Source organism: Hylobates moloch, unplaced genomic scaffold (genome assembly GCF_009828535.3).
Source record: "Hylobates moloch isolate HMO894 unplaced genomic scaffold, HMol_V3 SCAFFOLD_14, whole genome shotgun sequence".
NCBI lineage: Eukaryota > Metazoa > Chordata > Mammalia > Primates > Hylobatidae > Hylobates > Hylobates moloch.
In genome coordinates, this window is record NW_026652289.1 from 97892144 (window position 1) to 97904756 (window position 12613).

Below are 12613 nucleotides of genomic sequence, written 5' to 3' on the forward strand. Positions count from 1 at the left end.
TTTAACAAAAATAAAGCCAGTATTCCACATACAGTAACTTCATACATCTTTTCTGCAAACAGTGTGTGTCAAGTATCTTCATTATTACCATGAAGAAACTAGGGCTCTGGTCAATTTAGGAATTTGCCAAAGACTGCATATGTTAACAGAGGAAAAATCTTCTGTCTTTGAACACTAGGCAATAGTATTAGTTTGACAGATTAAAGGTGAATAATTAATCATGTGGCATTACTTGTGCTCATGGAAGCTAAATATTTTTTCATTGAATAAATATTTGTTGAGTTCTTCCTATGTGTCAGGTGCCATATCAGCTTCTAGAAATAGAACAGTGAACAATACGGGCAGAATTCTTGCCCTCAAGATGTTTTCAGATTAGTGAGAAAGACAGATGTCAACCCCAGAAGTGTAATTATGAGAGGGGAAGTGCATTGTGCTATGGGAACAAGTCATAAAACTCTCCCCACAGGAATACTTATCAGTACCTTTGGACACTTTAGTATATTCCATATGCCACTTTCTTATATGTTGCTTTATATTTTTTCAAATTGTTTCAAAGGTACAAGTTTTCCCTGATTACACTGAAAGCTCTTTAAGGAGGGAAACCACATGTGATAATTCTAGTGTCCTTCACAGTGGTATGCATTTCACCAGAACAGGAAATAATTATTGAGCACAATTAGAATGGAGAGAAGGAGTTAAGGAGTCAGGAATAATGAATCCTTAGTACACACTAGTAGGGTAATTCATGAAGGATTTATAATAAATAATAGTTAATGTTTATTCAGCCCTCGCTGCCATTAAGAGATGGTGTTTTGAGGAGTTCAAACTTGATTTATGTAATATAGAATAAAAAGAGTGGAACGAGAATTCAAAACTAGGCAAGCTGACTCCCAGGGCTCATGTACATAACTCCTCCATATTGTCACCTACTTAAGAGATCAAATTTTGACAACTGTGTAAATATTTCGTAGCTAAACTGCAAAGTCCATATACAAAAGCATGTGCATACACATGCAAACATGTACACATGCACAATATTGCATGAATCAAAATCACAAGCTGCAGTGGAACTGTGATAACTAGGGCAAAGGAGACAGAAACAAACATTCCAAAAATGGTCAGTAAACTAAAAATATATGTTGAGTAATAACATCAGTAATTATTATAATAAGAAAGAGGTCTGGAAAAGGTGACATAGGAAAAATCCCACCCTATACTTTAAGGTATCCTATTTTTCTTTTCTAAAACCAATCATCCCAAGAGGGTTCCATCTGTAATCTACCACAACAAAATAACGTGGCTTCGAGAAAATGACATACTAGAGAGACTATTACCTGCAGGATGCGGCATACCCCAAACCTACCTTTAACATACCTATAATGAAAGTCGTATACTGGTTGTGCTCACAAGACTGTCAACACAACATAACCTTGACCTGATATCTACAAAGTGGTGACCTTGAGGAGAAAACCAAGCAATATTGTTTCTCAGAATGGCATAGTTGGTCACTAGTGTAATTTTCAATGTTATTTTATATGTATGGGAATACTAGATGTTGTATACCATAAAAGAAGGTGACCAAGTAAAACCTGTGGACTGGCAAGTTACTTCTCCATGTAGTAAACTTGTATAATATTTTGGTGTGGCAAAGTAGGAATTTAACCACACAATTCTAGTCTAATGAGGCAAATATGGCTATATTTCTGAAAAACCGTGTCTTGCACATATTCTACATACCCCTCACTGTAAACTATTAAAGCAAACTCAAATCTATAGGACAAGATTAAACGCTGAATATTTTTGAAAAACATGAGCTATTAGCTGTTGGTTGACAAAACTCATTATATTTTTATCTTTTTCTTTTTTCTTTTAAAAACTTTTTAAAATTAGTTATTTCTAAGCCTATGCACTTTGAAAACATGGAAGAACAAGTGCTCCACTTTGCAGTATTGTGGATTGAATAATTTTCCAGCTAACTACTACTATTTCTAATAAGAAAAAGAGATTAAAAGGTGGAAGTTTTGACTTCCTACTGGCAAGGCGAAAAAGAACGAAAATTTAACACCTGTGGTGAAAATAACTCTGAAACGTATCTTCTTCCTTACTTCCTTAATTTCTTATGAAAAGGTTTTGTTTCAATGCTCTGTATAAAAAATGTTTAAAACTTGGAGTGTGTTTTCCCACAGAAACCACGTCATAATCAGAGGCTGGGTGCTCATGCCATGCTATAATCATGAGGCTTTCTGCTCAGTGTTACACAGTCCACATTACCTGAGCAGGAACTGGAAGAAACGAACAAAAATAGACTCCCATGGACGCTGATTTCTACCTACTAATTGGTCAAAGACTTCAGTCCCCTAAACCCAAGCCCCAAGCTGCTTCTGAGATGTCCTTAGGTCTGGAATCCACCATGGATACAATACTTTTAAATATTCCTCCGGAGCCCAGCAGTACCTGGGAAGAAGCCAGCCCAGTTCTCCAACAGGAGTCACGGGATGTGGACTGGCAGCTTTCCATGGTCTGTGCAGAGATCTGTAGGAGCTTGCTGAGTAGGGGGAGCAATTTCAGCATTTTTCTATTTTGGCACCTATCTTCCTGTGAGCACAAGAAAGACAGCCCTGAGCAGTGATACATAGCTTGTGCTTCTCCTCCCTTCCCATCAGCTGTCGCTTCTGCTATCAGAGTGCCCGCCACGAACAGCCTCCCCACTCGTAATTTGCTGCGGCTAATCTGTCATCTGAGAAATCAGACGACCAGAGCCATTAGAACTATGTGTAAATTTAGAGCCAAGCTCTGAAAGACAGCCAGAGACCCTCTCCTTTAGGAGATCTTGTAGCAGGCTTCCTGGCAGCCATCTCCTTTCTTTTCAAAGCTGTTCTTATCTAATTCCCTGCTTGACAGTCTCAAAAGGCTGACCTCCATCTGCAAGAGGGGTTCCTATTGCACGGTAAGTGAAGAACACACCAGAATGGAAGAAGGAGACATATAATCTAGTGCCTGTGCCAACACCTACTCTGGGGACCTTCAAACTCACAAAACTTCTCTGTGTTCTATATCCTCACTGGTAAAATGGGTATAACTATACCTGTCCTGCTTACAGTGAGGTATAATGGATCAAACATTTTCTACTGCTTTAAGAATGAGTTATTACGAAATCAATGTCTTCAAAAAGAACAATCATCATTCTCAGGGGTCTGTAAACTACAGATGCAGGCCAAATCCAGCCCGCTGCCTGCTGTTGTGAGTAAAGTTTTCTTGGAACACAACCTCACCCTCTCCTTTATGTAGTGTCTATGGCTTCACTTATGCTACAAGAGGAGAGTTCAGTAGTTGTAACAAAGATCATATGGACCACAAAGCAGAAAACATTTACTATCCAGGCCTCTACAGAAAAAAGTGTTTCTGATCCATCTTAAGATATTTTTAAAAAGTATTATTTTTAAGAAAACAAGGTTTCATTGTCCCACACAAAAAAGGGCAATTACTTAATATGGCTTATTTCCCAACATAGTTTGTACACTTAACAGAAACCTTCAATAGAAAGTTACATTAATAACACACAAGAAATTCATTACACAAATTATCTGCTATATAAATCCACTACTGTGAAAAGAGTAGTACTCAGAATTATTTTAAATTCAATTCTTAAAAGAATAATTAGCTCAGAGCTAAGATTTATTTCTGGTATGTAATTTAGGGAAAATAAAATCAGTAATACATTATTACCCCTATTGTGTCTCACAGCAATGAGGGCGACCAAGCCTCCCAGAGTTGTCAGTGCCAAATACACTGTGGGAGCTCAAATATTAATCAAAATGACATCTGCAATATTTTCCTTTCCTAATCAGGCCTAAACATCATGGGACATCCGGCAAATCAATAAGCAAAACTGGATGCCCTCATCACTCCTAACCTGGCAGCACCACATTTTTAGCCAGAGGACGAGGGCCCTCAGTGTCACATAAACATTTCTTTACCTCAGTTGTTTGCCACTCCCAAGAGTGTGTCCACCTATGACCCCAAAATTTACCCTGTCATCCATCTCACTATGCCACCTATCACAGAAAGAAACACCCCTTATCAGTCCAAGACAAAATAGGCACAGTGGTACATGACTCTAGAATATGCTTACGTATTGTGCCAAAGAGACTCGTAAGTAGAGTGAGAATAGGCTCTTATAAAGTATTTGTGAAAAACGGAAGAGGCCTCAAAACTTTTCCTCTATAACCAAGGAAGGGTGGCACAGGGACTTATGCTACACCCCATACTTCCCAAGCTCCCACCAAAGCAGACTTTTGGCAAGTTGAGAATTAATTACTTTTGGCTTCCAGCCCCTTTTCCTGCCTTTTCTTTTTAGGCCCCTTTCCTCAAAACTCTTATCCCACTAACACCTCCTATTTTCTCTCTGTGGGCTCTGGAGTTGCTCTAGTGCTGAGAGATCTGATAAATACCTTTATGTCAATTTATTCCTCCTTCACATAGTTAGAGGACGCAGAGTGCTGGAGGAATGAAAGTAGGAATAGGTATGTTCACACATGGAACTAAGTGTGAACCCTATGGAGAGAATAGCAAAACTAAAAGGCCAAAGGCCAGGAAAAATTGACTGGAGTAGGAAATACACAGACCTTCACCTGAGGAGGTGGAATATACCCTGTGAACTCCAAAACCCTAGGGAAGACTTGAAGCAGAAAGCTAAGGACCCGCTTACAGTTGGGCAGCCAGGATCTGAGAGCCACAACTGGCCAATGTTAAGGTGAATTAATTCATACTCAATCTACTGAGGTAAGAGCACTTGGATTAATTAGTTCACTCATTCATTTATCATTCATGTGCCAGGCACATCCATGAGTAAGTGTATTCCATACCTTCAAATAGCTCTTTTCAGCCTGTTTTGGCTTTAGTTGGTATTTTCCCCCTAGCTTTATGAAAATATAAATGGAAACACTTCCTGATCTCAGACCATTCAACCTTTATAAGTAAAGAATAAAACAGAAATCAAGTACAGTAAACATGATGGAAGCATCTTAGCCGGCTGAAATCTGGCTTGGAAAAGAAAACATAATTCACTAAATTGTAACCAAAATTAAAATTGCAGAGATTAAAGGCAGAACACAACAAAGGCAACACCAGACACAAGAATAAAGGAACGACATGAACTTATTCAAAAGGAATGAATGTGATACAGCAAGTTCGGCCATCAGCCACCTTCACAGGGTGTTGTGAGGCTCAAATGAGGTGGTCAATGGGATTGTGTCTAAAGAAGTGAAGAGGCACATCACAAATGTGAAGGTCTGGGTAGAATCATTAATACTATCATCACCAATTACAAGCTCATCTTAAGATGAGTTGAGATTGTTTTTAAACTATTAATATAGATAATCAAAAGATGAACAACTTATATTCTATAGGTTACTTTGGCACTAAACCTATGCATACTGTTTGATATGGAAATTCTAAAACAAACTTTAGGAGATTCCTCAATTAAAGCCTAGTATGTCCGTAATGACAACTCTATCGATTATTGTCCATGTGACAACCCACCCCGTCCTTTCCTACCCTTCCGTGTCCTTCCTTTTTTGTGCACAGGGAGGCTGATGCCTAGAACTGAATGCCCTGCCTCTCTCACTTTGAGTGGATTAAATTAATGGAGGTGATTGCAGAAGAAGAAAGAATTTCTTCCAATCCTCCCCTCTCTATGTGAGTCCTCCATCTCTGGCAGGAGCTGCTTCTTTTCTATGACTTCATGGGGTGACCACTCCTCCTGAGCTTCAACTCTCACTGGGTTCCAACAACAATGTTTTCTCCCCTTTTTGCTTCAGTCCTAGAGGTGGCCAGAGCTTCCTGATGCTGCCAGTGCCTGGGTGCTGGAGGCCCTCACCATCCATTCCTTGTCTGGTCCCTAATCCCTGCCCACACCTCTATAAATAGTCCTTTCATTCAAGTCTCTTCATTTGACCCATCTGGGTTGACTTCAGTTTCCTGCCAGGACTGTGACTGAAGTACAATATAGACTAAAATACAGTAAATATCTATTTATTGACATAGAAAAATGTCTGACAGAAAGCAAATCAAAATATTAATAGCACTTATTAAGTAGTAGGATAGGATTATTTGTTTTTCTTTATATTTATTTTTCAAACGTTCTTCAACATTTGGTTATGTATTTGAGGGAGTATAAAAAAGAAATAACAAAATTAAAATACAGAATGGGAATAAATATAATCTCAAGAAGTATTAACGGTTTGGCTTTGCTTTACTTCCCACTCTGCCAAAGAAATACATAAATAAAAAGTTACATAGCCTAAGGGTATCCCAACGGGAAAAGGGGACCATAAACACTCGTGAGTGCCCAGACATTTATTTATTCTTGCTGGATTCTATCACCCATGAAAAATATGTTTAGTTACCAAGTGTTCACAATTGAAAAGCAATTGGGCACATTAATAAGCATATGTGATTTACAGGCTTATATTTTACAAGCAGAAGTCAAGACTTTGCTGCACTCCTTGATAACAACAATAGTCAACTATTACTAAGGGCTAACCACCTGCAGGTACTGTTTATAAGCATTGTAGGTATTAGCTCATTTAATCCTGACAGGAAGGCAGTATTTTTACCCCATTTCATAGATGAGGAGATTGACAAGCAAAGAAGCAATGTAATATGATCTCAGGTCCTATTAACAGGCTCTGGAGGCAAGCCCAGGCTTTAGGGCCTATTTTATCTATTATAATTAACTGTTGCTCAAATCAAGAATTCCAAAACTCTCCTAATTTTGTGTATATTGTGCAAAGAACAAGCAAGACCCTCAAACTGGTTCACCACTTATTAGTTGTACAGTCTTGTACATTTATGTATCATATCTGCAAATTCCTCATCAATAAAATGGTGAATAATACTTCTCCGACCTACCTCAGAAGTTGTGAGAATCTGTGAAAATGAGCAGGAAAGCTCATCAAAGCTATAAAACAATTTATAAATGTAAGGCAGTATTAGGTTGCACCCTCTAAACACTAGTACATTAGTCATCATCACTTACACATGACAGTCAAATGCAAAGAAAACAGCAATTATTTTGGTGAAGTATGGCTCTAAACTATAATATTATAAACTATCCAGTCTGTTAATAACACCCAACATAAAACCACCACTGATTAATCAATAAAAATCATGCTATAGTTTCAGTGAAATGTACTCTGAAACGAACTCCCCTGACTCACGTCCATCAATTACCTCACCTTATTTGATATGTTCCAGCATTTTCTGGAAAGTATTACTCTCAATCTTCAGTTATGTAGTAATTTTTTTTTAATTTTAAAAAGTTTAAACTCTACATTCTCTATGATATGATATCAAAAGTTCAATTGAGCCACTCAGTTTTCAATTTCCCTGACTCAACTTTTTGGAGTTTTATAATTAATTATATTCCATTATTACTGATCATCAATTAGCTCGAAATGTTGCTGAGATGGTGAGCATGCTGAAGAAAGCAGAATTTAATGATAATTTGAGACCAGTAGGACACTAAACTTCTCTCTTGTTAATAATTAAAGTAGATAACTATGTTTTTATTTATAGCTTCCAGAAATATCCGGCTCATTCCTGTGCACTGCCCTGTCAGCTAATCATCAGTTGGTCAGGATCTGACTTGGGCCATTGTGTTTTATTTTGCACACGTATCTTTAACTGAAGCCATTAAATGCAGCCCAAACAAAGGTTAAAGCAAATGAGGTCATCACCGTATCTTCTCTGAAACTTTCCATCTGGTCAAATGCTTGTACATCATAAATATATAAAGAATGAAAGGGGTAAAACTTCAATTTACCTGTTTCAATTTCCCAGATATAGACTGAGTCATCTGCACATCCAACAATTAAAAAATTCTCAACCGGGTGCCATTTTATCATCCTCACAGGAAAAAGGTGCTTCCGGGCATGCAGGAGGCAACTCTTTCCCTCAAGGTGAAGGAGAGCCACGGAATGGTCACTGCACACACAGCAAATTATCTGCTCACCCCTTAGCTGTGAAAAAACAACATGCTTATGTGAGTAAATAGTCAAATGCTTTCTTTATGAGTAAGTCAGATTTTTTCCCCCAGTAACATAAAAAAGTTTTGTTAAAGCCCCATTTACAAAAAGGATATTTCTGCTTTCTACAGCAGCTTTCCATGTAACCCTCTACAGAGGAGCTTTAAACACAGAGTAGAGTCTAAGCTCAACAACTTCTCAGGAAGGTCAAAAGATGAATCCAGGACAGATCTACTTATAAGATAAACGAAGGACTTGGCCATCACTCAGCAAATTCAGGCAGCGAGGCAGACATCGGAAATAATGCAGAATAAAATAAACCCCAGAACTAATTTGTTGCCACAAAAAGAAGCTATTTGTAGACACAAGCTTAGGCCCAAGGGTATCATGAGCTGATATTTTCCACTTAAAGCCTCAAAATGTGATTTGGTGCTATTCCCAGAACTATACAGATTCTAATCCAAACAGGAAACTCAGTGTAGACACAATCTAAAAGAGGTAAGCATTAGATAGCTCCAACTGAATGTATAGCCTCAAAGACATAAGGACCAAAAATAGGTTCCCAGGACAACAATCCTTAAGATGCTTTTTAAAAAGTCAGCATGTGGTTACCTTGAACAGGTTAGGACAATTACTATCCAAGGTGGATTCTAATGATCTAGCCAGAATTTTGGCTGTTTTGTTTAAAGCATCAGTTTGGAGACCTTGAGACGCCCATTACTCATCATTAACCTCTCTGGAGGCAGGGATGCGGGGAGGAGTGGGGTACATGTTTTCTTTCCTAATTCTTTATTAAGTGCACTCCAGAAATCGTAAGGAAAAAAAAAATCACAAAATGGCAGGTGTGATAGATCTGGAGCCTACAATTGCAGAATGGCTCATATGTCATTTTTCCCTAACCATTCTATCTCCTGGAGAACCTGCCCATTCCACGGCTTCTAGAACAGGCAGCCCAACGTGCTCCGGGAAACTTCCATACATACACACACATACCATGTGAACACAAATCTTATGGTTAAGAATAGACTGTGGAGAAATAATGTGTATAAGCCAATTAACTGACTTAAAAAATCATTTTACCCGTGTTACCATGTCCTTTTACTACAGAGAGAACTCAAAAGTTGGTTGTTCATGTTTTTTTTTTTTAAATGTCAACTTTACAAAAGCTGAATTTAAGTTGACATTTCATGAGAAAATTCTACCTAAAGCAATTTCATTTTGCCCATAACAAGGTAGATGCTCACAAACTTATTAAAGCTCATTCTCTGTTAAATAAATGAATAAGCAAATAAAAACCCATTTAAGAAGAAAATGTGCTGGGCGCAATAACTGATGCCTGTAATCCCAGCACTTTGGGAGGCAGAGGTGGGAAGATTCCTTGCACCCAGGAGTTGGAGACCAGCCTGGGCAACAAAGCAAGATTCTGTCTCTACAAAAACAAAAATAAAAAACAGTAGCTGGACTACATGCCTGTAGTCCCAGCTACTTGGGAGGCTGAGGCAGGAGGATCCCTGGAGCCCAGAAGGTTGAGGCTGCAGTGAGCCATGATCACGTTACTGTACTCCAGCCTGGGTGACAAAGTGAGACCCTGACACACACACACACACACACACACACACACACAGAGAGAGAAGACAAATGTAACTATTTATTAATATTATTATAAAAAGAAATTCTTGACAAGGTCTTGCTCTGTTGCCCAGGCTGGAATGCAGTAGCATGATCTCGGCTCACTGCAAAGTGGAAGTTATTGAAGGTAAAAGTTAATTTCTAGTTTATAGATTCCTATATTGTTTGACTTGTTTTTGCCTTGAGTATCTACTTTTTTTAAAAAAAAGATAATTCCATTAAAAACGAAGATATAGAATGAGAGGAAAAAAACAGATGTAAGTACTGGAAGAGAAAGAATTAATTGGGTGTTGTAAAGCTAAGCATTGACTAAATCTTTGCTTTAGAGCCAAATTATCTGTATAATGTAAGTTATAATAATACTACAATTCATATAGAAAGATTAAAAATAAATATATATAAATCATCCAGTTGTATTATAAGTACATAGAACTCATAGTTTTCTTTTCTTTGGAAATATGGGTCATTTTTACTTGTCTTATTAAGTATTCTATAATTCATATAATTTTCAAATTTAGGTGTTATATTTTACTCTTCGTCTTACTTTAAATTTCTCTGGTGACATCAAAAGACTTGTTACTGGACCAGCTTCCAAAAAGAATTTATGCAAAATTTCTTCAGTAAAGATATCCCACAAGATGACACATGACTCTAGGTCCCCAGACAACATCCAACTTTGGTCTAATTTCGAAGAGAGACCACGTGGGTAAAGCAATGAAGTGACACTTTGGTGGTGGCCTTTAAGAACTTTATGAGGGGGAGAATCTGAAAAACAATGAAACACCAAATAATACTGATGTTATTTTTGTTCAGAAAATCGTCCCAAGATTCTGTTTTATAAAATTTTAACATAAGGAAATTACATATAATTAAAGCATGCACTTGGCTAAGAAAACTAGTGAACACCCTTAGATCATCTTGAAAAGCAAGTGCCTCACCAGAAGCCAGAGTATGCTTTTGATGAAGCACTACAGTTAGTTGTTCAAAGTCTATTAATTCTAGGCCAGGCATGGTGGCTCATGCCTGTAATATCAGCACTTTGGGAGGCCGGGATGGGCAGATCGCTTGAGGTCAAGGGTTCAAGACCAGCCTGGCCAACATGGTGAAACCCCATCTCTACTAAAAATACAAAAATTAGCTAGGTGTGGTGGCTCGCACCTATAGTCCCAGCTACTTGGGAGTCTGAGGCAGGAGAATCGCTTGAACCTGGAAGGTGGAGGTTGCAGTGAGTCGAGATCATGCCACTGCACTCCAGCCTGGGCAACAGAGCAAGACTCCGTCTAAAAAAAAAAAAAGAAAAGAAAAACAAAGTCTATTAATTCTTAAGGACATTAGTAAGTTACCAATTCCAGTGTCATGGAATAGTAAACACTGTTCTAAAAGAGTGAATATGGCCGGGCGCAGTGGCTCACGCTTGTAATCCCAGCAATGTGGGAGGCCGTGGTGGGCGGATCACGAGGTCAGGAGATCGAGACCACAGTGAAACCCCGTCTCTACTAAAAATACAAAAAAATTAGCCAGGCGTGGTGGCGGGCACCTGTAGTGCCAGCTGCTCAGAGAGGCTGGGGCAGGAGAATGGTGTGAACCCAGGAGGCGGAGCTTGCAGTGAGCCGAGATTGTGTCACTGCACTCCAGCCTGGGCGACAGTGCGAGACTCCGTCAAAAAAAAAAGTGAATATTCTTTTACCTCCACAAAATAATTCAGAATTTATTTTTTCTTTTTTTTTTTTTTTTTTATTTGAGACAAGTTCAAGGGATCCACTCGCCTCAGCCTTCCGAAGTGCTGGGGTTACAGGTGGTAGCCACTGCGCCCAGCCCGTCATTCTTTACATTAGAATGACTAAGTCTAGTATACAAGAAAATAAAAGTTTCAGGAAATATTTTTGCTTTGAAAGATGTTAGAGATTACCTAATTCTACCTCTTGGCTTTACAGATAAAGCATCTGAGGCTCAGAGAGGTTAAGTGACTCGCATCCAAGTGTGAAAAAGCAAAGCAAAATGTTGAAGAGTACAGCATTGCTGTTAAATTAATCTGCCTTTTTTGCCAGGTCTATCACTCACTAGATATGTCACCATAGCTAGTTGCCTTTTCCCTCTTAACCACAGATGTTACATCTGAAAATTTAGGATAATAACAGTCCTTACTTCAGACAAGACTGTTGTGTGGAATAAATAAGATAATGTCTATAATTTTGTAGCACTCTGCTTGGCACTTGGTAGGCATATGGGCATTTCAAGTCACAGCTGTATGAGGGCACAGGACTACTGACGCACTACTGTGCTAGGGGGTTCCTCTTCCCACGAACCACACTGCTTCTTCCTTCATCATTAGCTAAACTCCCCCAAATTGGAAAGAACCATAAACCACAAACTCTCTTTATTCAAACTGAAAATAAACCTCAAAGAATTATTATTATACTTCAGAAACTTCTATTCCATCAGGCACATCCTCACTTTGTATCTCCTAACCCACCAGGAGGAATGTTCATTGAGCTGCTACAAGTCAAATATGGCTTTTTCTTGCTTTCTGGATATTAGGATAAATCAGCCTAGATAAAAACTGCTGGGTCTTCGCTTTTTCACTAACTTTTAACAGCAGCCATTTAGCTGTATACCAGTACATTACCTCTCTTTGGTTCACTGCCATTTACTCCTCCACTTCAGCCAATCACTGAAGCACAAGTCAGTAACATTTAGTAAGTGGCCAAAGATATATACTCACATATCTGTACAGATATACTCACATATATGTACAATAATAATCCATTCTGCATTGTCCATAGTAGCTAAAAACTAGAAAACCTACACACCAATTAATAGGCAATTAAATTAAAGTTCAATTATTACTAATTATTTAAAGTCAGCTCATAAAGAATGAACTCTAAAATATTTTATTTAGATTTGTTTAAGGACATTTGAGTAAAGCATGTAGAATACATTTTTATTTGTGCAATATA

At 38.3% G+C, this 12613-nt stretch overlaps 1 protein-coding gene across 1 annotated transcript in view; it reads right to left on the reverse strand.

Annotated features, from left to right (window-relative positions):
• The window catches only part of WDR72 (WD repeat domain 72), a 214669-nt gene that overhangs the window by 171148 nt on the left and 30908 nt on the right, over nucleotides 1–12613 (reverse strand). Inside the window, exons 9-11 of the mRNA XM_058427210.1 lie at nucleotides 10815–10932; nucleotides 10201–10421; nucleotides 7826–8021 (exon numbers count right to left, since the gene is read on the reverse strand). Of these exons, the coding sequence (XP_058283193.1) occupies nucleotides 7826–8021; nucleotides 10201–10421; nucleotides 10815–10932 (535 nt within the window). The remainder of the gene's footprint in view (nucleotides 1–7825; nucleotides 8022–10200; nucleotides 10422–10814; nucleotides 10933–12613) is intronic.